The 26,111-nt window shown below is 51.2% G+C and overlaps 1 protein-coding gene across 6 annotated transcripts in view; it reads right to left on the reverse strand.

Moving 5' to 3' along the window:
• Positions 1-2,971: 2,971 nt before the first annotated feature.
• LOC140735856 (myocyte-specific enhancer factor 2D homolog) overlaps positions 2,972-26,111 on the reverse strand; it is a 120,371-nt gene continuing 97,231 nt past the window's right edge. For 5 of the 6 annotated variants that reach the window (XM_073061396.1, XM_073061392.1, XM_073061393.1 and 2 more), the window contains 5 exons: positions 23,958-24,133; positions 23,280-23,300; positions 14,248-14,368; positions 12,900-13,020; positions 2,972-6,553 (listed from right to left, as the gene is read on the reverse strand). In XM_073061396.1, the coding sequence (XP_072917497.1) occupies positions 6,238-6,553; positions 12,900-13,020; positions 14,248-14,368; positions 23,280-23,300; positions 23,958-24,133 (755 nt within the window). In that variant the 3' untranslated portion in view covers positions 2,972-6,237. The remainder of the gene's footprint in view (positions 6,554-12,899; positions 13,021-14,247; positions 14,369-23,279; positions 23,301-23,957; positions 24,134-26,111) is intronic. The other variant, XM_073061397.1, reaches the window with a different exon arrangement.

The following is a 26,111-nucleotide window of genomic DNA, read 5'->3' on the forward strand; positions in this document are numbered from 1 at the left end:
TCCCTCTACACTGTCCCATCACACACTCCCGGGGTCAGACACAGAGTGAAGCTCCCTCCACACCGTCTGTCACACACTCCCGGGGTCAGACACAGAGTGAAGCTCCCTCCACACCGTCTGTCACACACTCCCGGGGTCAGACACAGAGTGAAGCTCCCTCCACACCGTCCCATCACACACTCCCGGGGTCAGACACAGAGTGAAGCTCCCTCTACACTGTCCCATCACACACTCCCGGGGTCAGACACAGAGTGAAGCTCCCTCCACACCGTCTGTCACACACTCCCGGGGTCAGACACAGAGTGAAGCTCCCTCCACACCGTCTGTCACACACTCCAGGGTCAGACACAGAGTGAAGCTCCCTCCACACCGTCCCATCACACACTCCCGGGGTCAGACACAGAGTGAAGCTCCCTCCACACTGTCCCATCACACACTCTCGGGGTCAGACACAGTGAAGCTCCCTCTACACCGTCTGTCACACACTCCCGGGGTCAGACACAGAGTGAAGCTCCCTCCACACCGTCTGTCACACACTCCAGGGTCAGACACAGAGTGAAGCTCCCTCCACACCGTCCCATCACACACTCCCGGGGTCAGACACAGAGTGAAGCTCCCTCTACACTGTCCCATCACACACCATTGAAAACATCAACTGTGGCGTCCTTGAAAGTGAGTGTACAGGTCGTGGAACCAGCAGCGTTGGGATGAGTGAAGTTATCCCTCTGGTTCAATAGCCTGATAATTGAGGGGCAATAACTGTTCCCGAACCTGGTGGTGTGGGTCCTGAGGCTCCTGTACCTCCTTCCTGATGGCCGTGCCGAGGCGGTGGCGGGTCCTTGATGATGGAGGCTGCTTTCCTGCGACAGCGCTCCTTGTATAGTGGGGCGGGCTTTACTCGTGATGGTCTGGGCTGCCTGCTTTTCAAAGGTACATTTAATGTCAGAGAAATGTATACAACATACATCCCTGAAATGTTTTCTTCTTCGCAACCATCCATGAAAAAAAGGAGTGGTCGCAAAGAGTGAACGACAGTTTTTGTAGGTTTTTGACCCATCAAGTGCTGTAGTTACAGTACAGCGGCCTGCTTCCCCCACCCCCACCTCAATTCCCCGATCCGGCTCTCTGGTGATGCACATTTGATCACCAGCAGGCACCATACGGGACGATGTGAGTCTGGGCACATCCTGAGTCAGCGCAGATCCAGCACAGTGAGTCAGCCGCTGGCGTCAAGTGCACGTACCCTGGTGCGTCCGACCTTTGTGCGGCGGCCGGGAGAACAGGGGGGCCTTTGAAAAAAAAGTTTGGAAGCCACAAAGGGTATTGTTAACGTCTGGCTTCTCGTGGTAGAAAATGTTCATTTGCATTTCATCCATAGGCTTTCAACATGTGGCTCTGATGTGTCATGTGGGGCAGGGTGGTCCAGCTCGGAGGGGGAGGGGCAGCACTCCCACACACTGCTGAACTGGCTGCTCTCCTCTCGGCCGCTACTCCCATCCCCCAATCCCACTAGGTCCTGACGAAGGGCTCAGCCCATAACGACACTCCATAGTTGCTGCCTGACCAGCATGTTGTATGGGTAAAACTAATAAGCCCAGTGGCTCCCTAAATCCCAAATATTCCCCCCTCACCCCTCTAAGGGCAGCAAAACCCTCCCCACCTCCATCTGAAGTCCAGGTCGTTTATTGTCATCTGAACAAGTATGTGTGCGCACAGGTTTAATGAAAAGCTTACCTGCAGCAACGTCACAAGCGGAGAGCACGAGAGACATCGAGAAGAAAAACATGAATTAAACGAAGTACAGTTAGAACAAACTGCACCTGTATTGTAGTGCAAAGTGGTCAGAATGCTGTCATCTGGCACTTTATCATTTACCCGCGTTTTCTTTATCCAGTACACTTTATTCTGCACTCTGCTTTCTGCACACACTTCCTTTCCAGTCCTGATGAAGGGTCTCGGTCTGAAGCATCGACTGTTCATTCCTCTCCATGGATGCTGCCTGACCTGCTGAGTTTCTCCGGCATTTACTGTGTGTTCTTGAATTCCAATGTCTGCAGAATCCCTTGTGTTTATGGTGTGCAGTTATCTTGTTTTACCTCAATGCACTGAGCAATGATTTAATCTGTATGATCAGTATGCAGGACAAGCCTTTCACTGCATCTTGGCCTTTTCCCCGCCAGCTTATCCATGTTGCAGGATGAATTTGTAAACCTCTGCAGTGACCCCAACGCTCCCAGGAATGTAGTCCCAGCCTGCTCAAGCTCTCATACTAACTCATGCCCTTGAGTTCAGGCAAATGTTGGCATCAAAGATCCCGAGACCACACGCCACTCACTTACCCCAGGGCTCCACAGGCAGGAAAGTGGGTCACATACAGAACAGGGCCCAGGCATGGAGCACAATCCGCCCCTCTCCCTCGCTCATGAGCTGCCCCATCTGGCCCTCCTGCATTCTCTTCATGGGTGTGGGTGTGCAGGGGGTCTGTGCACAACACCCAGCTCGACTGGAATGACCCCGATCCAGGAGGACTGCCCAAAGTCAGACCCCCCATAGTCTCCTGTGACCTCTGCCCCCTGCTCCACCCCTCCCCTTCCCCAGTTCAATCTCAGCTTCCTCTTCAAGGAGTCTGCATGTCCGCCCGATGGAATACACAGTTTCCGCCACGGGCACCGGTTTCCTCCCACACCGTCCGATATGGTTTAGCAAGTTAATTGGTCATTATAGATTAGGGTTAGAGTTTCATCGGTTGCTGGGCAGCACGACTCAAAGGGCCAGAAGGGCCTATTGCACACTGTATTTCTAAATAAATAAACCTCCCCACCCTTGCATCCCTCCCCAATGTCACACTCTCCCGTTGCACCACTCCCTCTTCCCTTCCCCTTCCTGAATCTCCCACTCTCTCTGCACTACCGAATGGATGTAGGGGTGGTGGCAGTTTGGTGAAGGAACACAATAAATTAAACACGGAAAAGACAATCTGATCAGAAATGTGTATTTAAAATAATGATAGTAAACCTCTTTACAACAAATATAGTGCAGGAGTTCAGAGATGAACATCCAATTTAATATTCTTTGTGTGTGTAATATACAAGCATTACCATACGGCACGGGGGGGGACAAGGGACACACACACGCACGCGCGCACACACACACTCGCATACACACACATGCGCACACACACGTGTGCACACACTCGCTCACACTCGCACGCTGCCTTTTGAGAATAAAACACTCGGCGACGTTATATTAGTGATTGTCGTTACAGAGATAAAAAGGCGAGTCCCGCCGTTAAAACCCAGCGAGCCGTCCGCCTGTCTACACACGGGAACACCAGCACAGGGCGGGAGAGAGGACAGGCGGGGAAGTGGGGGCATCGTGGACTGGCGCCTGCCCCAATGGGTGCTCACTTGGCGTAGTCTGTGCAGAGTTTATGCCCCCTGCCCCTCCCTATGCCTACACTCTCTCACAACCCTCATCTTCACATATCCTGTTAGAGGGTATGGGGGGGGGGGGAGAGCCCTTCTCAGAAACAAATTCAGCCATACCCCACCCCAAACAGGGTACCAGTAGCAAAACCTAGCTCACTATCCCAAAGGACACAAAGGAGGTGGGAGCCCTGGGCAGCAGCCAAACTATCCCGTCCCCCCAGACTGTGTGTGGGGGTGAGGGGAGTGGAGCTGGCAACCTCCCTGCCAGGTCATCCTGAGGGGGTGGAGACAGAGTCCTCGATCCCCCGACTGAGATCCACTCGGGAAGGGTGATCTTCAGTTCTGAGGTAGAGGCAGCTGTGATTGAACTGTGCACCAACTGGGAGGGGCAGGGTTTCCATATCTCCCCTCCCTGTGTGCTCAACCTGCAGGGGACAAGGACCCCTTACTCCATCTGGTAATCTGGCGAGAACCACCCCCACCTGCCCTCCTTTGAGAGGAGGCTCGCATAGGGAGGAAAGTAGGCTTCACAAGGCAGATACTGGCATGCAGAGAAAGCCCCTGCCCATCACACCCCTGCTCCCCTGCCTCGTCCACCAGGGAAGGCAGGAGGAAGCATTCCCGGACTCAAACCCCACTCTCACCCCTGGCCTGAAATAAAACCCTCACGCTCCCACACCCACTCTCTGCCGCTGTGGCTCAGACACAGGGAGGGGTTTAAACATGGGGACTCCTCAACCCCTGCTTCCCCACCCTGACTGAATTCTGCCAGGGAGTTGTCCGCCAAGACTGGTCACCCGTGAACAGCCGCTCCCTGGCCCTGTTCACCCCACCACCAGGGCCACACAGCCCAAGGGCCCCCAGCGCCTCTGTGCCCCTCCGCACCCCAACAACCGCGGAAGATCAGTGCATTCTCGCGCTTATGAAAAATATACACAATTTGTAATTCCACCTGGAAAACCAAATATAACAGCGATAAGCTTTGAGCCTGAGACACAATCTGAACACAATATATTAGCTATAATTCTTCTCTCTATTGTGCATCGAGAGGCTCAAAGTACGTTTTTTTTTTGTATTTTCATTTAAATATGTCAACATGCATTTTTTTTTTAAAAAAGAACATAAACATTCTGACAATAAATTAGCACTGTACTGCTGCGGCCCCTGCCACCCAAGGGTGTCAGTTCTGTGAACGGTTTTCGTTGAAAACCCTGTGAGCCACACACAGAACTGCAGCAGGTACGTCTCCTGAATGAGGCCTAAATATTGTGGGTCTATTGTACTTTTAAAAAAAATTATCTATACAAGTGGCAGCACATTTTAAAAAACTCAGGGGCGCGGCCAAGCACGCGCGCAGACACACACACGTACACACACTCACGTGATAAACCTACCAACCAATAACTTAAATCACTGTCGGGGGGAGCGGGGCTGTGAATCAGCTGATCACCAGCTGAGGACACCGAGGGGCTGGAAAAGGGTGGGGAGGGGGCACCTGATGTTGGGAGGGGATTTGGGAGGTGATCAACCCTGAAGGGCAGTTGTTGGCCAGCTGGGAAAGGGGCGGGTTGAGAGGTGGAGAGAGGAGAGAGAGAGGTGGATCTGGGGTAGAGGGCAGGAAGGAGACAGAGTGTGAGAAGAGGAGAGGCAAAAGAACGGATAGGTGGGGGAGACAGGAGAGAGTGGATGTGGATGAGTAGGTGGATGGACGGACTTGGGGGAAGGAGGCATACAATGGGGTGAGGGAGGAAAGGGAGGACAGATGGGCAGGACTGTGGAGGGAAGGCGGGAGAGAAAGGGTAAAGGGAGGGTTAGGCAGGGGAGAGAGGAGGAACTGGGTGCAGATGGACAGGTGGGTTGAGGAAAGGGTGTGGGATGGTGGGTGGAGAGGACTCTGTTTTCCAGCTATCAGAGACCAGTATTCCAGGATGGGGAAGGGGTCAGAGGTCACATTCCAGGACTGACACCCCACTGGGAGTACATGAGTACGTGCCCAGAGAGGTCTGGGTGGGGATGGTGATCTCCGCTAAACCCTTACCCCAGAATTCAACCCAGGATCACCAACCCGCCCTCAGCAGCACCCAGGGGTGAGGACAATCCGCCCAGCCCAGTGTCATGGGCAAGGATCTGGGGTTGGGGGTGGAGAAGCTCAGACACCAAGTAACAACCCCAGCTGTGGAAAACAGCAATATTTGTTCAATACAGAGAAATGTCCAACTACCACAGGGAGCCTGGAGATGGGGTGTAGAGAACGAGAGGACGAGAATGAGGGAGAACATAGAAGAGGGAGGGATAGAGAGGGGGAGATAGAGAAAGGGGAAGTGGAACAGGTTTGAGGGGGAGAGAGATGGGAGGGAGAGGGGGAGGGAGAGTAGGAGAGAGAGGGGGAGGGAGAGTAGGGGAGAGAGGCCCCACCCTGCTCCCATTTTACCCGCTACCACCGTCAGTCCAGCGGCCCTTTGCACACCATAACCAGGTGGACACTGCTGATTAAATCCTAGCCCACTGGGATGGCATTCACACTGGGATATTGCTACCCTCTGCTGACAGAGGGGTGAAGGGAAAATGACAAGGAGGGATCTGTGGCTGATATCGACGGGGGAGTGCGTAGTCAGTGCCAGTTTTCACCAGGATTCTTTGGTTACTGACAAGGGCTGCCAAAGAGTGCGGAGGCGGGGGATAGCGGAGGAGGGTGGGTGTGGTTGGACATTGTGTTGTGTAAAACCGGGCTATAACAAGGACAATGCCTCCCTCAAACCTTCCTGCTCCAGGGTGGTGTGGGGGAGGGTAGAGGGGATTGTGGAAGGTGTTAGGTGACCCAGGCATCCATCCGCAGGCGCTTAGCGGACGGGTCCTCGTCCTCCTTCCCGCCCACCCGCATGTGTCCGACAGGGGAGATGTAGCCTGCCCGGGCCTCGTCCCGCTCGCTCCCTTCCAGTGGGCTGCTGTTGCTGCTGAGGCTGTGCACCGGGGAGCGGCCCCCATCCTGCGGGCCCTGCGGCAGGAAGCCGGAGGGGGTGGTGCGCTCACGAGTGGGGGACACCGGTTCTGACTTCACTCGCACGTCCTGGGTGCTGCCCGTTGTCAGCGTGGAGACCTGAGGGAGCTGGTTGCCGGGCCCAACCCTGGCAGAGGAAAGGCAGTGTCATTCTCCAAGTCAGCCAGTGAAGAACTCCCACCCCACCATTCCATCACACTCCCAGGGTCAGACACAGAGTGAAGCTCCCTCCACACCATCCCGTCACATACGCCCTGGGTCAGACACAGAGTGAAGCTCCCTCCACACCGTCCCGTCACATATGCCCTGGGTCAGACACAGAGTGAAACTCCCTCCACACCGTCCCGTCACATACGCCCTGGGTCAGACACAGAGTGAAGCTCCCTCCACACCGTCCCGTCACATATGCCCAGGGTCAGACACAGAGTGAAACTCCCTCCACACTGTCCCATCACACACTCCCAGGGTCAGACAGAGTGAAGCTCCCTCCACACCGTCCCAATCACATACATCCTAGGTCAGACACAGAGTGAAGCTCCCTCCACACCGTCCCGTCACATATGCCCTGGGTCAGACACAGAGTGAAACTCCCTCCACACCGTCCCATCACACACTCCTGGGGTCAGACACAGAGTGAAGCTCCCTCCACACTGTCCCATCACACACCCTCAGGGTCAGACAGAGTGAAGCTCCCTCCACACCATCCCGTCACATACGCCCTGGGTCAGACACAGAGTTAAGCTCCCTCCACACCGTCTCGTCACATATGCCCTGGGTCAGACAGAGTGAACCTCCCTCCACACGCCCTGGGTCAGACAGAGTGAAGCTCCCTCCACACCATCCCGTCACATACGCCCTGGGTCAGACACAGAGTGAAGCTCCCTCCCCACCATCCCGTCACATACGCCCTGGGTCAGACACAGAGTGAAGCTCCCTCCACACCATCCCGTCACATACGCCCTGGGTCAGAGTGAAGCTCCCTCCCCACCATCCCGTCTCAAACGCCTTGGGTCAGACACAGAGTGAAGCTCCCTCCACACCATCCCGTCACATACGCCCTGGGTCAGAGTGAAGCTCCCTCCCCACCATCCCGTCACATACGCCCTGGGTCAGACACAGAGTGAAGCTCCCTCCACACCGTCCCGTCACATACGCCCTGGGTCAGACAGAGTGAAGCTCCCTCCCCACCATCCCGTCACATATGCCCTGGGTCAGTCAGAGTGCAGCTCCCTCCCCACCATCCTGTCACATACGCCCTGGGTCAGACAGAGTGAAGCTCCCTCCACACCATCCCGTCACATACGCCCTGGGTCAGACATAGAGTGAAGCTCCCTCCCCACCATCCCGTCACATATGCCCTGGGTCAGACAGAATGAAGCTCCCTCCCCACCATCCCGTCACATATGCCCTGGGTCAGTCAGAGTGAAGCTCCCTCCCCACCATCCTGTCACATACGCCCTGGGTCAGACAGAGTGAAGCTCCCTCCACACCATCCCGTCACATACGCCCTGGGTCAGACACAGAGTGAAGCTCCCTCCACACCATCCCGTCACATATGCCCTGGGTCAGACAGAGTGAAGCTCCCTTCCCACCATCCTGTCACATACGCCCTGGGTCAGACAGAGTGAAGCTCCCTCCACACCATCCCGTCACATACGCCCTGGGTCAGACACAGAGTGAAGCTCCCTCCCCACCATCCCGTCACATACGCCCTGGGTCAGACAGAGTGAAGCTCCCTCCCCACCATCCCGTCACATACGCCCTGGGTCAGACAGAGTGAAGTTCCCTCCACACTATTCCGTCACATACGCCCTGGGTCAGACACAGAGTGAAGCTCCTTCTACACCGTCCCATCACCCACTCCTGAGGTCAGACACAGAGTGAAGCTCCCTCCACACCGTCCCATCACACGCTCCTGAGGTCAGACACAGAGTGAAGCTCCCTCCACACCGTCCCATCACACACTCCCAGGGTCAGACACAGAGTGAAGCTCCCTCCACACCGTCCCATCCCACGCTCCTGAGGTCAGACACAGAGTGAAGCTCCCTCCACACCGTCCAATCACACACTCCAGGGGTCAGACACAGAGTGAAGCTCCCTCTACACCGTCCTGTCACACACTCCCGGGGTCAGACACAGAGTGAAGCTCCCTCTACACCGTCCTGTCACACACTCCCGGGGTCAGACACAGAGTGAAGCTCCCTCTACACCGTCCTGTCACACACTCCCGGGGTCAGACACAGAGTGAAGCTCCCTCTACACCGTCCTGTCACACACTCCAGGGTCAGACACAGAGTGAAGCTCCTTCCACACCGTCCCATCACCCACTCCTGAGGTCAGACACAGAGTGAAACTCCCTCCACACCGTCCCATCACTAACGCCCTGGGTCAGACACAGAGTGAATCTCCCTCCACACCGTCCCATCACACACTCCCTGGGTCAGACACAGAGTGAATCTCCCTCCACACCGTCCCATCACACACTCCCGGGGTAGAACACAGAGTGAAACTCCCTCTACACTGTCCCATCACACACTCCTGAGGTCAGACACTGGTGAAGCTCCCTCTACACCGTCCCATCACCCACTCCTGAGGTCAGACACAGAGTGAATCTCCCTCTACACCGTCCAATCACACACTCCTGAGGTCAGACACAGAGTGAATCTCCCTCTACACCGTCCCATCACACACTCCCGGGGTCAGACACAGAGTGAAGCTCCCTCCACACTGTCCCATCACCCACTCCTGAGGTCAGACACAGAGTGAAGCTCCCTCTACACTGTCCCATCACCCACTCCTGAGGTCAGACACAGAGTGAATCTCCCTCTACACCGTCCCATCACACACTCCTGAGGTCAGACACAGAGTGAATCTCCCTCTACACCGTCCCATCACACATTCCCGGGGTCAGACACAGAGTGAAGCTCCCTCCACACCGTCCCATCACACACTCCCGGGGTCAGACACAGAGTGAAGCTCCCTCCACACCGTCCCATCACCCACTCCTGAGGTCAGACACTGTGAAGCTCCCTCTACACCGTCCCATCACACACTCCCGGGGTCAGACACAGAGTGAAGCTCCCTCCACACCGTCCCATCACACACTCCCGGGGTCAGACACAGAGTGAATCTCCCTCCACACCGTCCCATCACACACTCCCGGGGTCAGACACAGAGTGAAGCTCCCTCCACACCGTCCCATCACACACTCCCGGGGTCAGACACAGAGTGAAGCTCCCTCCACACCGTCCCATCACACACTCCCGGGGTCAGACACAGAGTGAAGCTCCCTCCACACCGTCCCATCACCCACTCCTGAGGTCAGACACAGAGTGAAGCTCCCTCCACACCGTCCCATCACACACTCCCGGGGTCAGACACAGAGTGAAGCTCCCTCCACACCGTCCCATCACCCACTCCTGAGGTCAGACACAGAGTGAATCTCCCTCCACACCGTCCCATCACCCACTCCTGAGGTCAGACACAGAGTGAATCTCCCTCTACACCGTCCCATCACACACTCCTGAGGTCAGACACAGAGTGAATCTCCCTCTACACCGTCCCATCACACACTCCCGGGGTCAGACACAGAGTGAAGCTCCCTCCACACCGTCCCATCACACACTCCCGGGGTCAGACACAGAGTGAAGCTCCCTCCACACCGTCCCATCACACACTCCTGAGGTCAGACACTGGTGAAGCTCCCTCTACACCGTCCCATCACCCACTCCTGAGGTCAGACACAGAGTGAATCTCCCTCTACACCGTCCAATCACACACTCCTGAGGTCAGACACAGAGTGAATCTCCCTCTACACCGTCCCATCACACACTCCCGGGGTCAGACACAGAGTGAAGCTCCCTCCACACTGTCCCATCACCCACTCCTGAGGTCAGACACAGAGTGAAGCTCCCTCTACACTGTCCCATCACCCACTCCTGAGGTCAGACACAGAGTGAATCTCCCTCTACACCGTCCCATCACACACTCCTGAGGTCAGACACAGAGTGAATCTCCCTCTACACCGTCCCATCACACATTCCCGGGGTCAGACACAGAGTGAAGCTCCCTCCACACCGTCCCATCACACACTCCCGGGGTCAGACACAGAGTGAAGCTCCCTCCACACCGTCCCATCACCCACTCCTGAGGTCAGACACTGTGAAGCTCCCTCTACACCGTCCCATCACACACTCCCGGGGTCAGACACAGAGTGAAGCTCCCTCCACACCGTCCCATCACACACTCCCGGGGTCAGACACAGAGTGAATCTCCCTCTACACCGTCCCATCACACACTCCCGGGGTCAGACACAGAGTGAAGCTCCCTCCACACCGTCCCATCACACACTCCCGGGGTCAGACACAGAGTGAAGCTCCCTCCACACCGTCCCATCACACACTCCCGGGGTCAGACACAGAGTGAAGCTCCCTCCACACCGTCCCATCACCCACTCCTGAGGTCAGACACAGAGTGAAGCTCCCTCCACACCGTCCCATCACACACTCCCGGGGTCAGACACAGAGTGAAGCTCCCTCCACACCGTCCCATCACCCACTCCTGAGGTCAGACACAGAGTGAATCTCCCTCCACACCGTCCCATCACCCACTCCTGAGGTCAGACACAGAGTGAATCTCCCTCTACACCGTCCCATCACACACTCCTGAGGTCAGACACAGAGTGAATCTCCCTCTACACCGTCCCATCACACACTCCCGGGGTCAGACACAGAGTGAAGCTCCCTCCACACCGTCCCATCACACACTCCCGGGGTCAGACACAGAGTGAAGCTCCCTCCACACCGTCCCATCACACACTCCCGGGGTCAGACACAGAGTGAATCTCCCTCCACACCGTCCCATCACACACTCCCGGGGTCAGGCACAGAGTGAAGCTCCCTCTACACCGTCGCGTCACACACTCCCGGGGTCAGACACAGAGTGAAGCTCCCTCCACACCGTCCCATCACACACTCCCGGGGTCAGACACAGAGTGAAGCTCCCTCCACACCGTCCCATCACCCACTCCTGAGGTCAGACACAGAGTGAATCTCCCTCCACACCGTCCCATCACCCACTCCTGAGGTCAGACACAGAGTGAAGCTCCCTCCACACCGTCCCATCACACTCTCCCGGGGTCAGACACAGAGTGAAACTCCCTCTACACCGTCCCATCACACACTCCCAGGGTCAGACACAGAGTGAAGCTCCCTCCACACCGTCCCATCACACACTACCAGGGTCAGACACAGAATGAAGCTCCCTCCACACCGTCCCATCACACTCTCCCGGGGTCAGACACAGAGTGAATCTCCCTCCACACCGTCCCATCACACACTCCAGGGGTCAGACACAGAGTGAAACTCCCTCCACACCGTCCCATCACACAGTCCCAGGGTCAGACACAGAATGAATCTCCCTCCACACCGTCCCATCACCCACTCCTGAGGTCAGACACAGAGTGAAGCTCCCTCCACACCGTCCCATCACACACTCCCAGGGTCAGACACAGAGTGAAGCTCCCTCCACACCGTCCCATCACACACTCCCAGAGTCAGACACAGAATGAAGCTCCCTCCACACGGGTCAGACACAGAGTGAAACTCCCTCCACACTGTCCCATCACATAATCCCAGGGTCAGACACAGAGTGAAGCTCCCTCTACACTGTCCCATCACCCACTCCCGGGGTCAGACACTGGTGAAGCTCCCTCTACACCGTCCCATCACCCACTCCCGGGGTCAGACACTGGTGAAGCTCCCTCTACACCGTCCCATCACACACTCCCGGGGTCAGACACAGAGTGAAACTCCCTCCACACCGTCCCATCACCCACTCCTGGGGTCAGACACAGAGTGAAACTCCCTCCACACCGTCCCATCACCCACTCCCGGGGTCAGACACTGGTGAAGCTCCCTCCACACTGTCCCGTCACACACTCCCGGGGTCAGACACTGGTGAAACTCCCTCCACACTGTCCCATCACATAATCCCAGGGTCAGACACAGAGTGAAGCTCCCTCTACACTGTCCCATCACCCACTCCCGGGGTCAGACACTGGTGAAGCTCCCTCTACACCGTCCCATCACCCACTCCCGGGGTCAGACACTGGTGAAGCTCCCTCTACACCGTCCCATCACACACTCCCGGGGTCAGACACAGAGTGAAACTCCCTCCACACCGTCCCATCACCCACTCCCGGGGTCAGACACTGGTGAAGCTCCCTCCACACCGTCCCGTCACACACTCCCGGGGTCAGACACTGGTGAAACTCCCTCCACACCGTCCCATCACACACTCCCGGGGTCAGACACTCTGGTGAAGCTCCCATCATAGAGCTCTGGGGCTTGGATAGACAAGGAACACGCCCTCTTCACTGCCCCACTGACCTGGGAACATTGACCTGTTTTCTGCCCAATGTGTGCCACCCCTGCCCACCACCCTCTGCCCAGGGGGACAGAACCAGCACTCACAGCATGTTGCCAATCGTCGCCGGTGTCAACTGTTGCCACGTCGTCACATTGCCGAGAGATACGGCACCCGGAGAGTTGAATGACTGCAAGGCTGATAAATCAGCGCTGGTCAACTGATAGTCTGGAAGACAGAGGGGAGGGGCAGGAGATGAAATTCCAGCAGCAGTTTGCACGTCCACCCACTGCCCTTAAACACCACTCACCTAGGACTACGTCCCAACGGCTGGACTCAAGAGTGGGGGAGCAGGGCAGGGGTAAGGGGTAGGACCAGAATGTCTGTGGGTAAAGAGGAGAGAGACAGACAAAGGGAGGGGCTGGAGACTGTAATGGCAGGAGTCAGGTTGACAAAGGTCCAGAGAGCGTGTGGGGGGAGCTTCACTTTGTGTCCGACCCTAGTTATGTGTGATGGGATGGTGTGAAGGGGGCCTCACTCTGGGTCAGAGAAGTTGGGGTAGGGCTCTGAATTTTGGAATTCTCTTCAGAGGATGTCAGAGTCACTGAACGATGAGGCTGAGGTGAACACAATGGGGGGTTGAAGGGGGTCTGAGGGACAAGGGGGTCCTATGACTGCTTAGGAAATGAGTCAGTGTACCATGTTTATATGGAGTGTGGGAGGTTGCAGCCCCTGCTTGAGTATCTGAAAGGGCTGCTCATGTTCTGGCTGCAGTTCACCCCCCACGCTCCTGATGTACTAAGTATAATTACTTAGCATGGAGAGGAGTGCACTGCCTGGGGCATCTCGTGGTGGGCTTGCACCTGGGCCAGGCCAAGATAGCTAGATCTGGATGGTGAATAGATGAGGGCTCTACTTGAGCCCCTCTCCTGTGCTTACACTTTTGTCCGGGTGTCCTTGGAGAAGGAGCAGGGGGTCTCTATGGGCACAGTGGGCTCATACGGTGTTGTAGGTAGTAACAATTGCAGTTTAGTTTGAAACTGTAAATAGTCTACGAAACCCTGATTAGAGGTTTTTGCACTGTACAGCACAGTAAAGGCCCTTCAGCCCACTGAGCTCGAGCTGCCCAATTACACCCCTGTGACCAATTAACCTACAGTAATCCGTGTATCTTTGTAATGTGGGAGGAATCTGGAGCACCCGGAGGAAACGCTCACGGTTACAGGGAGAGCATGGACTCCCAACAGACAGTGGTGGAAATGAACTCGGGTCACTGGCGCTTTATTTATTATTTACAGATACACCACGGAACAGGTCTTCTTGCCCATCGACCCCCAATTTAACCCTCGCCTAATCACAGGATAACTCGGGGCGGGGGGGGGGGGCGTGTGGGATGGTGCAGGGGTTGAGAGGGAGGGAAATGGCGCGGGGTGGGTACCGTGGCCTCGCGCTCACCTGTGTTGTAAGTGCTGTGCATTGCCGAGTAGTGCAGCCCCTGTGGCAGGAGGCTGGGCGTGGCCACTGACACCACCGGAGTGCTGAGCGACTGTGAGCCTGCAGTCAGCTGCTGTGTGCTCTGTAAGGGGGAAGAGAACCAATCAGTGGAAAGCACCAGGGGACTCCCCCCGCCCAGCAGCTCACTGCCGTCACACCGCAGAGGCATCCCACCCCACATCGCAACGCTCCAAGTGTGACAGCATACTCCGAGGTGCACTAGCTCCTGCTACTCTGGCAGTAATGCTGTGCTCACAGTCCGACATGCCCAAACGATTCACAGACTGTCAGTCTTCCTGTGTTTATGTATCTTTTTTCAATAAATCCTCTTGTACTTCCTGTTTCCCCTCTGTAAATGCTTGCAAGAAAATTAATATCAAGTAGAATATGGTAACCTACACAAACTGATAACAGCCCAGGTCAGTGACACGTACCACCAGGTTCAAGGATAGCTTCGATCCCACTGTTATAAAACTGTTCAATGGTTCCTTAAGCAGTAAGATGGATTCTTGACGTTATAATCTTACACCTTCTGCCTAGCTGCACTGCACTTTCTCTGTAACCGTTACACTTCATTATTCTGCTTTACCTCATACTACCTCAATGCACTGTGTACAATAATTCAGCATTAGAATCAGGTTTATTTTCACTGACATATGTCATGAAATTTGCTTCTGTGGCAGCAGAGCAGTGTGTAAAACTCACTGCAAGTTACAATAAGAAATACAGAAAAAATAATCAGTAGTGCAAAAGGAGAGTGAAATAACCAGGTAGATGGTTCGTAGACCATTCAGAAATCTGATGGTGGAGGGGAAGAAGCTGTTCCTGAAATGTTGAGTGTGGGTGTTCAGGCACCCACCTGATGGTAGTAATGAGAAGAGGGTATGTCCTGGATGGTGAGGATTCTTAATGACGGATGCTGCCTTCTTGAGAATATCCGCCTTTTGAAGATGTCCTCAATGAGGGAAGGCTAGTGCCATGATGATGCTGGCTGAGTTTACAACCTCCCGCAACTTTTCTCTGAAGCTGTGCAGTGGCCCCTCAACCATTTAGAATGCTCTCCATGGTACTCGTACAGAAATCTGTGGTATGATCTGTACCAACAAGCTTTTCACTGTATCCCAGTGACAAGAACAAACCAACTCCAATTCCAGGCGAGGGCCACACTCCCTCACTGGGGTCAGTATCACAGTGCCGTGTGAGGGATGGCACACTACGTCACTGCCTCAGGATGTCCCAAGGTTCATCGAGGAATCTAACAATCCTCTGCAAACGTACGGCGGGAAGCATTCTGACCGGTTGCACCGCAGCCTGGTATGGAAACTTCAAATCACAAGAACACAAGGAGCTACACAGAGCAGTGGGACAGAAGCAATTCTACCACAGGTACAGCTCAGCCTCACCCTAGAGGAACATCTACAAGAGGTAGTGTCCCAGGAAGGTGACACCCATCATCAAAGACCCCCAGCATCCGGATCATGCCCTCTTCTCAATGTTACCAGCAGGCAGGAGGTACAGGTGCCTGAAGACACTCACCTCGACCCACAGCTCCTTTCCCACTGCCATCAGGTCCTTGAACCCACCTGGAACACCATGACACTATCTTGGAATCAATCACATTTTTCCCCACAAAACTTGCACTGATGTCATAATCAAAATGCTGGAGGAATTCAGCATCTATGGAAAACGGTAAACAGTCGACATTTCAGGTCAAGACCCTCCATCAGGACTGCTGAAGGAGCTCGGCCTGAAGCGCCGACAGTTTACTCTTTTCCATAGATGCTGCCTGTCCTGCTGAGTTCCCTCATTATTTTGTGTGTGTTGCTTGGATTTCCAGCATCTGTCGATTTTCTCATTTGTGATTAATGTCACAATATTTATTTTATGCAGTGTGTATAGTACAAGTTATTGAACATAGCCAAGATCAGGTTATTGTCATTCAACTGTACACACGTATACCACCAAATAAAACGACGTTCCTCTGCACTAAGGTGCACAATACTGTACATATGGGTGCTATGGTAACGTAGCGATTAGCACAATGCAATTACAGCTTGGGGCATTGGGAGTTTGGAGTTCAATTCTGACATCATCTGTAGCCCTTCCTGTGTGTGTGGGGGCTTCCTCTGGGTGCTGCAAATACCTCCCACCATTCAAAGATGTACAGGTTAGCAGACTGTAAATTGTCCTGCCTTAAGGCTAGGGTTAATCGGGGGTTTTGGGGGCAGAAGAGCCAGCTCTGTGCTGATTCTCAATAAATAAGTACAATGCTTATAAAAAGCTCCCCCCCTAAAAGTTTTGTTTTATTGTTTTGCAACATTGAATCACAGTGGATTTAATTTTGCTTTTTTGACACTGATCAACAAAAAAAAACTTTCATGTCAAAGTGACAACAGATCTCTACAAAGTGATCTAAATTAATTACAAATATAAAACACAAAGTAATTGATTGCGCAAGTATTCACCACCCCCCCCATCCCCGAATATGACACACCAAATCATCACTGGTGTAGGCATTGGTTTTGGAAGTTACATGATTAGTTAAGTGGAATCTGTTTTTGAAGACCTGTATGCAGTCAAGGTGCTTCTATTGACTGTAGTCAAAATGCACGTGCATCTGGAAGGTTCAACTGCTGGTGAGTCAGTGTCCTTGCAAAACCTCACCATGAAGACAAAAGAACACTCCAAACAACTCGGTGAAAAGATTACTGAAAAGCACAAATGAGGAGATGGATACACAAAAATTTCCCAGTCACTAAATATCCTTTGGATCACGGTTAAGAAGTGGCAAGAATATGGCCCAGCTGTAAATCTGCCTAGAGCAGGCAGTCCTCAAAAACTGAGTGACCGTGTAAAAAGGACCTAGCGAGGGAGGTCACCAAGAGACCTATGACAACTCTGGAGGAGGTACAGGCTCAGTAGCTGCGATGGGAGTGACAGCGCAAACAACAGCAGTTGCAGCTTTATGGGGAGAGTGGCAAAGAGAAAGCCACTGTTGAAAACAAACTCTCATGAAAACAGCTAGAGTTTGCCAGAAGGCACGTAGGAGACTCTGAACTCATCTGGAAGAAGGTTCTATGGTCTGATTAAATCAAAACTGAGCTTTTTGGCCATCAGACTAAACGCTATGTTTGGCGTAATCATAAAAAAAAACACCATCCCTATCGTGAAGCATGCTGGTGGCTGCATCATGCTGTGGGAATGGTGGGAATGCAGCAGGCCCTGGAAGGTTTGTGAAGATGAGGGTAAAATGAATGCAGCAAAACACAGGAAATTCCTGATGGAAAACCTGATACAGTCTACAAAAGAACTGAAACTTGGGAGATTTGTTTTCCAGCAAGTCAATGGCCCCAAGCATAAAGCCAAAGCTATACAGGAATAGGTTAAAAACAACAAAGTTAATGCACTGGAGTGGCCAAGTGTCACTCTCAATCTGCCAGTGTCCAGACCTCAATCCAATTGAGAATTTGTTGCTGGACTTGAAAAGGGCTGTTCACTCACAACCGCCATACAATCTGACAGAACTTGAGCAGTTTGGTAAAGAAGAATGGGGAAAAATTGCAGTGTCCAGATGTGCAAAGCTGATAGTGACCTATCCACAGAGACTCAAGGTTGTAATTGCTGCCAAAGGTGCATCTACTTGAAGGGGGTGAATACTTATGCAATCAATTATTTTGTGTTTAATATTTGTAATTAATTTAGATCATTTTGTAGAGATCCGTTTTCACTTTGACATGAAAGAGTCTTTTTCTGTGATCAGTGTCAAAAAAGCCAAATTAAATTCACTGTGATTCAATGTTGTAAAACAATAAAACATGAAAACTTCCGGGGGGGGGGGGGGGGGGGGGGGAAATACTTTTTACTGGCACCGTACATAAACATAACTCAGGCACAAAACACATAAGGTAATAAGCTAATGTTAACTTGTATTAACCATGAATCTCAAAAGTTGAACTGCTTCAGGCCCAGCATGGTGATTTCCCTGCCCCTTGTCCTGAAGCAACGCAATAATGTATCTCATTCTGTGTTGGTGATCTGCAGTGGGCAGTCAGTGTTTGCCTCACAGGAACAGCTGGTGGAGACTAGAGTCCATATCATGCAGCTGTTTGGGGGAATCAGAACTGGGTTTATTATCTCTGACGTATCACTGAGAGAGTGCAGAGGAGATTTGTCAGGATGAGAGCATGTCTTATGAGGATAGGTTGAGCATGCTGGGCTTTTCTCTCTCAAGTGCAGGACGATGTGAGGTGATTTGATAGAGGTGTACAAGATGATCAGAGGCACGGATAACATGGACAGCCAGAGTCATTTTCCCAGGGCAGAAATGACTAATACAAAGGGACATAATTTTAAGGTGATAGCAGGAGAGTGGTAGGTGTGTGGAATGCCCTAACAGAAGTGCTGGTAGAGGCAGATAAATTAGATCTAAGAAACTCTGAGCTAGGCACATTGGTGAGAGAAAAATGAAGGGCTGTGGGGGCGGGAAGGGTTAGATTGATGTGAGTACCGGGTAAGTTAAAAGGTTGGCACAACATTGTGGGCCAAAGGGTCTGTACTGTGTTGTACTGTTCTGCTTGTCACATGAAATTTGTTATTTTGCAGCAGCATGACAGTGTAATACCTTGAAATTACTGTAATTTACAATATTTGAAATGCAATTTTCATTGCAATTATAGCCTGGGAACAATTAACTTCTTCTGTCATCAGCTGAGATCCTGGGGTATCTCTCTAACTATCTTTCTAGAGATACAGTGAGGGACAAGTCCTTCTGGCTGCCATTTAACCCTAGCCTAATCACAGGACAACTTACCAATTAACCTACTAACTGGAACTTGGGAAGAAACCACAGCACCCAGAGTCACCACACAGTCACGGGGGAATGTAGAAACTCTTTATAGACAGCACTGGAATTGAACTCCGAACTCCTAACACGGCAATAGCGTTACACTAGCTGCCTCCCTACCCCAGTTAATCCACAGGAAGTGCAGGCATCCCTGGAGCACTCGGTGAGTGTGCCTGTCTGCCTTCCACTGCAGTCACTACCAGGCTCCTTGCCCCCGCCCCGCCCCGCCCCCACTTTCAGTACAATTCTGAATGCCTCCTGCACCTCCCCCAGACCCAATACAGAAAGGAAAAGCCTCGCCAAGGACTACCAACACACTTATTTATATAAATAACTTCAGCCTCATAGCTCTTTCATCAAATAAATACCCCTGGTGTAGAGATGTTTTATAATGCACCCCCTCCCCATGCATTTAGGCTTGAAAACAGTGATACTGTGACCAGTTACTGCCCATTGCAATTGTTTGCAGGTGGACAATAGACAGCGACGTGACTGGGTGAGCCGGGAAGAGCTGTTCCAACAGTGAGAATACAGGCAGGGAGACTTTGAATGCACTGTGTTATTTATAATCACTCGTGCCCGCCCTATCTTTCACCATGGACGATTGCTCAGTAGCGCACAGGATCAGGGCCCTTGGCTATGCTGAACACGGCGTCTAACTAAACTAATTCTCTGCTGCCTGCACGTGATCCATCTTTGTCCATTCCTTGCATAGCCATGTGTCTATGTAACAGCTTCAGAAACACCACTATAGATCACTTTCCAACACCATCCCAGGCACCCATCACACTCTGTGTAAAGAAAAATCTTGCTCCACACATCTCCCGCTACTATTACACATTTCTACCCTGGGAGAAAGATACAGCCTTTTCATTTTAGGAACTTTTATCAGATCACCTCTCTCACCTTCTGCTGCTCTACAGTAAGCAACACATTTTGTCCGATCTCTCATTAGAACACACACACTCCTGTACAGGCATATCCTAGTAAACTCAAGGGATTCTGCGGATGTTGGAAATCTTAAGCAGCACACACAAAATGCTGGAGTAACTCAGTAGGTCAGGGAGCATCTACGGAGGGTAATGAACAGTTGACATTTCCAGCCGAAACCCTTCTTCAGGAGTCCTGTTTATTCCTCTCCGCAGATACTGCCTGACTTGCTGAGTTCCTGCAGCACTTTGAGCTTCTTGGTAAAACTTTTCTGCAGCCACCCCAAACCCTCCACATCTTCATTCCCCAATAACGTTTCAGAACTGAATGAAAACTGAGAATTCCACTGAGTAACCATGTCAGTCACTATAACAGCAAATGGACAACGCACTAGCAATTTATTTTTGCACTATTTATTTATATTTATTAATGTAAGCTATAGTAATATTTTATGTATTGCTCTGTTAGGTTGCCACAGTGATAATAAACCCGATTCTGATGCGGTGCGTCGGGTGGATATGATTAAATTGTGGGGATGAGCTGCCATCTGCTGGTGTACGGCAGTACTGCAGAATTCTCATTTCACCACAGAGGAGAGTGTGGAGGTCTGAGAGAGCAGGACAAGAAATCCCTGTTCTTAGCTGTCACGATCCACCTGACCAACCTATACATCCCCCTGCAGATCTGGGGAGCAGCTGTGTCTCTGTGCCTCATGCTCCAAAAGGCCCAATCTGAGGATGAATGCAGTGAAACCAGCTAAATGCCTGGGCACAAAGGGATGGCCAGTGCTGAGGGAGAAACTGGTGGTTTGTGCTTTTAGGTTTTGGGAAGAAGATACAAAAGCTTGAAAGAATATAGCACCAGGCTCAAAGACAGCCCCACTGTAATGATTTAAATAACCCCCAGTATCATAAGATGGACTGTTAACTCACAATTTACCTTGTTATGAACTTGAACCTCATTGTTTACCTGCACTGCACTTTCTCTGTCATTGTTACACTCCATTCTGTATTACATTATTGTTTTTTGTTCTAGATCAATGCACTGTGTAATGATCTGCTCATTACACATCTTACATATTGCTCATTACGTGAACAGTGCAAGACAAGCTTTTCACAACATGTGACAATAATAAACCAGGGAATCTCCTGGGCCTTTAAACCTGTGCTCTTGCAGACCTTTACACAGGGATGATGTCTCTTCACGTGATACACATCCCCATTGAAAAAATGCACCCCAGAAAGCACCTTATCTGGATGCATCACATTGGTGCGGCAACTGCTCTGCCTGTGCTCACAAGAAACTGCAGAGAGTTGTGGACACAGCTCAGCAAATCATGGAAAACAGCCTCTCACTGTAGACTCTGTCTATACTTCTTACTGCCTCGATAATGCAGCCAACATAATCAAAGACCTCTTCCACCCTAGACATTCTCTCTTCTCCCCTTTCCCATCGGACAGTAAATACAAAGGCCTGAAAGCAGGTATCACCAGGCTCAGGGACGTCTGCTACTCCACGATGATCAGACGATTGAAAGAACAGCTTGTACAATAAGTTAAACTCCGGATCTCTCAATCTAACTCACTGTGGCCCTTGCACCTTATTGTTCACCCACACTGCGCTTTCTCTGTAACTGTAACACTCCGGTATATTCTGCAACACGCTTAAAACGCTGGAACAACTCAGCAGGTCAGGCAGAATAAACAGTCAACGTTGTGGGTCCAGACAGTTCATCAGGACTAGAAAGGAAGCGGGAAGAAGGAAGAGAATAGAAGTGCTTGAAACAGCCTGAAAAGTCAACTCTTCATTTCTTTCCTGACTTTATGTGTTCCTCCAACATTTTTGAGTAACTTGTCTGGAATTTTAGCAGAATCTCAACCTTTATTGAGATACAGCACAGAATAGACCCCTCCAGTGTTTCAAGCTGCGCCAGCCCGCAAAACCCAATTTAACCCTTGCCTAATCACAAGGCAGTTTACAATGACCAATTAACCTACTAACCGGTAAGTCTTTGGACTGAGGGAGGAAACTGGAGCACCCACAGAAAACCCACGCATTTGATGGGAGGAACGTATAAACTTACAGAAGACATCGGAATTGAACTCTGAACTCCAGCACCCCAAGGTGTAACAATGTCATCCTAACCGCTACAATGCCGTGGCTCTCCATTTACTATATTCTGATCAGCTCATGTACTTATGTAGGAATATTCTGTCAGGAGGGCATACAAAGCTTTCCATTGCATCTCAGAGCGGAGGGCAATAATAAATCAATTATCAATTCCTTCGGCCAACATTAGTTGAACAAGTCTACCACCCCATGCTTACTGTGTGCCATCCAGCTGCTGTATTGGTGCTTATTGCAAAAACACAACATTCCAAGAGGATTCTTAGCAACACGAAGCAGACAGCAATAGCAGAGCATGCGTGGAGTTGATCTGTATGTAGACACCGCACGGTTGCAGGAAAGGCAGCTAGCACTTCCACACAGCAAAGATGGGAATGGGCCTCGACCATCATAACTAGCCTGAGCTCACTGACCAGTTAAAACCCCAACCCCAGGGCACAAGAGAGATGTGGTCACGGTGGGATCAAGCCAGACGGAGTCTGGACAAACAGAACTCGCTCTTCAATGTCAGACACCAACTAAACCCCAACCCCAGGACACGGGAGACGTGGTTATGAGGAACGCATGGTCACTGTAGATGCAGAGGACAGGGAATGTCAGATCAGTCAAAACACTTGGGATCTGCAGTAAACACACACACACACAACTGTGCAACTTCACTGAGTGTGGCTCTGCAGAATGCGCCAAAATTGCTGTTCAAGCTGTAAGGACAGCCTCAGTATACCAGGATGTTCCTTTAGAACAGTGATGAGGAGGAACTTCTTTAACCAGAGGGTGGAATTCATTGCCATGGATGGCTGTGGAAGCCAAGTCATTGAGTATATTTATAGTGGAGGTTCATAGGCTCTTGATTAGGCAGGGTGTCAAAGGTTACAGGGAGAAGGCAGGAGAAAGGAGTTGAGAGGGATCATAGATTGAGAAAACACGATGGGCAAATGACTGAATTCTGCTCCTATTTGTCTTGTGTTCTCCAAGTCTTCAACAGTCCAGAATGGGATTCACACCCACAGCCAGGTGTCCAAACAGGTAAAGCAGGGAGAAAAGGCAGGGATGCAAACAAGGTTCAGGCAATACCGTCTCACTCAGCACTCACCAATTGCAGCTCCTCCTCTGTCTGACAGCATGGAAAAGCAGGAGAGGCACACAGTCACCAAACAGCTCAGGAAATACACACCCTGAGAACACCCACAGCCCTCCAGCCCACCATGCCCTGAGCATGCTCTGTCAACGTCATTAAGGATATAGAGTAAAGCCCCCTCCACACTGTCCCATCATACACTCCTAGAGTCGGACACAAAGTGAAACTCCCTCTACAGACACTCGAAGGGTCAGACACAGAGTGAAGCTCTCTCCACACTGTCCCATCACACATTCCTGGGTCAAACAGGGTGAAGTTCCCTCTACACCGTCCCATCACACATTCTTCGGTCAAACACAGTGAAATTCCCTCTACACCATCTCATCACACATTCCTGAGTTCAAATACAGGGTGAAGTTCCCTCTACACTATCCTATCACACACTCCCGGGGTCAAACACAGGGTGAAGTTCCCTCTACACTGTCCCATCACACACTCCCGGGGTCAAACACAGAGTGAAGTTCCCTCTACACCATCCTGGTGCTCCATCAGGATACTCCGCAATTCCCAGAATTATGCTTTCCTCCTTTCCCACCCATCCCATTTTAAATAACTAGCACACTAACCCCCCACTCCCACTCCAGCAGCCATGGAAGGTCAGTGAGCAGCTGCCCACTGTTCGCTGGGACTTACCAGGGAGCCCATCAGTCCTTTGCTCTGCGAGGTGATGACCCGAAGGTCCGGCTTTCGGCTGTTAACAAGTGGCAGCTGTGCGACAGGGGGAGGCGGCGACTTCGGCGGCATCACCTTGCCCAGACTAGTGGTGGTGAGCAGTCCGGGCGAGGACCTCTGGTTCACATAACCGTTCCCTGCAACAAAACAGGGCGGGGAACAATAAGTCACAAGTAGTCAACTACCCCAGGACAGAGGAGGGTGCAGATACTGGAGGAGCTCAGGAGGCTGAGCAGCGTCTGATGAAGTGTTAACACTACAGGTCACAACCTGCACCAAGACATAGGGGAGTTCAAAGGTCATAAGCCTGCCCTTGGACAGAGTGAAGAGTATAAAGATCATGACCTTGCACCAGGACAGAGTAGAGAGTTCAAAGGTCATGACCCTGCCAATGTAAAGAGGGGAATGGCAGGCATGACACAGGAGAGAAATATCTCCACCCATGATTCTTCAAACACTCTTCCAACAGGGGTTAAGAAAACCTCGTCGCTTAGTGTGTTGAAGACCGGTAGATAAACACAGTATAGTACAGCACAGTACAGGCCCTTTAGCCCACAATGTAACCTACTCCAAGATCAATCTAACCTTTCCCTCCCACACAGCTCTCCATTTTACTATCATCCATGTGTCTATCTAAGGACGCTTGGATTGCCGTTACCATCACCCCGGCAGTGTGCTCAATGTACTTACAACTCTGTTAAACAACCTACCTCTGACATCACCCCTATACTTTCCTCCAATCACCTTACAATTATACCCTCTCATACTGGCTGGGTAACAGTTCAAAGTAAGTTCATTATCAAAGTACATACATGTCAGCATATTCAACCTTGAGATTTGTTTCCCTGAAAACATACTCAGTAAATCCAAAAAACATAATAGAATTAATGAAAGACTGCACCCAATACGATGGACAAACAATGCGCAGAAGACAAACTGTGCAAATCCAAAAGAAAATAATAATAATAAATAAATATAGAGAACGTGAGATGAAGAGACCTTGAAAGTGAGTCCATAGGTCAGGTTTTCTCAAATGGAGTTCTGTTTAACACTAGGTTGCTACTGGTTCCACGAGAGATTGTGATTTTAAAAAATAAACATCGTTTTTTGAACTTCGCACAATGCGCAATGCCAGTGCTCGCAATGGTGGGCAGTGACTGAGCAGCCCCGTTAGCAATCTCGTTAGAGGTCTCTCAGCCTGGTATGGCAGTGTATAGTACGATGGTGTTTATTTGGCTCAGTCCACTCTCAATTTTTGAAGCAAGATATGGAAGGCCATTGATATTTGGTGAGTGCTGTATTGTGGTGGGGGGGGGGGGGGGGAGAGGACGGGAGGCTGATAAAGAGCATGAAGTTCCTTTTCCAAGCATTGAATGGACTCACTTGCTCAACATGGGCTCTTGATGTCAACCTCTCCCTCCTCAACTTCCTCTTATGTGCTGTCGACTAACTTATGGAAGAAAACACACTCTACCGGTTTAGTGGAATATTGGAGGTCATCATCAGTAAAATGGCCCAGGAAGCGAGTCATTTAGTAGCAGAACTTATAACCCAGAAAAGGAGAAGTCACACAGTTGGTGAGAACCTAATAATTCCAGCATGTAAAATTATAGTGGGTAAAATGCTAAGACAAGATAGACTACAAGAAATTGACAAGGTTTCACTGTCAAACAGTACGAACAGTCGAAATGTTGATGACATGTCACATGATGCTGAAGAGGTTTTATGTGATCAACTAAAATAACACCAACTTCTCAATCCAGGTTGATGAGTCAACAGATTTCATCAATAAATGTCATGTTGTAGCATTTGTAAGATTTGTAAATGATAGTGAAATTCAAGAAAACTTTTTTTGTTGGAAAGAGCTGCCTGAAACAAGCAAAGATCAAGGCATGTTTAAAGTTTGGAAACAAACAGTCTGTCTTGGAGAAACTGTGTTGGCATCTGTACTGATGGTGCCAATCAATGGTTCATGAGAGGATTCATCTCTCTTGTAAAAAAGAAAATTGTCACAACACACTGCTTTCTTCACAAAGAGAGGTGCTGATGTTAAAAACTCAGAGGAAATGAAAACAATTCAGGATGATGCTACAGAAAAGATTAACTTTATTAAAC

Source organism: Hemitrygon akajei, chromosome 11 (assembly GCF_048418815.1).
Source record: "Hemitrygon akajei chromosome 11, sHemAka1.3, whole genome shotgun sequence".
Lineage (NCBI taxonomy): Eukaryota > Metazoa > Chordata > Chondrichthyes > Myliobatiformes > Dasyatidae > Hemitrygon > Hemitrygon akajei.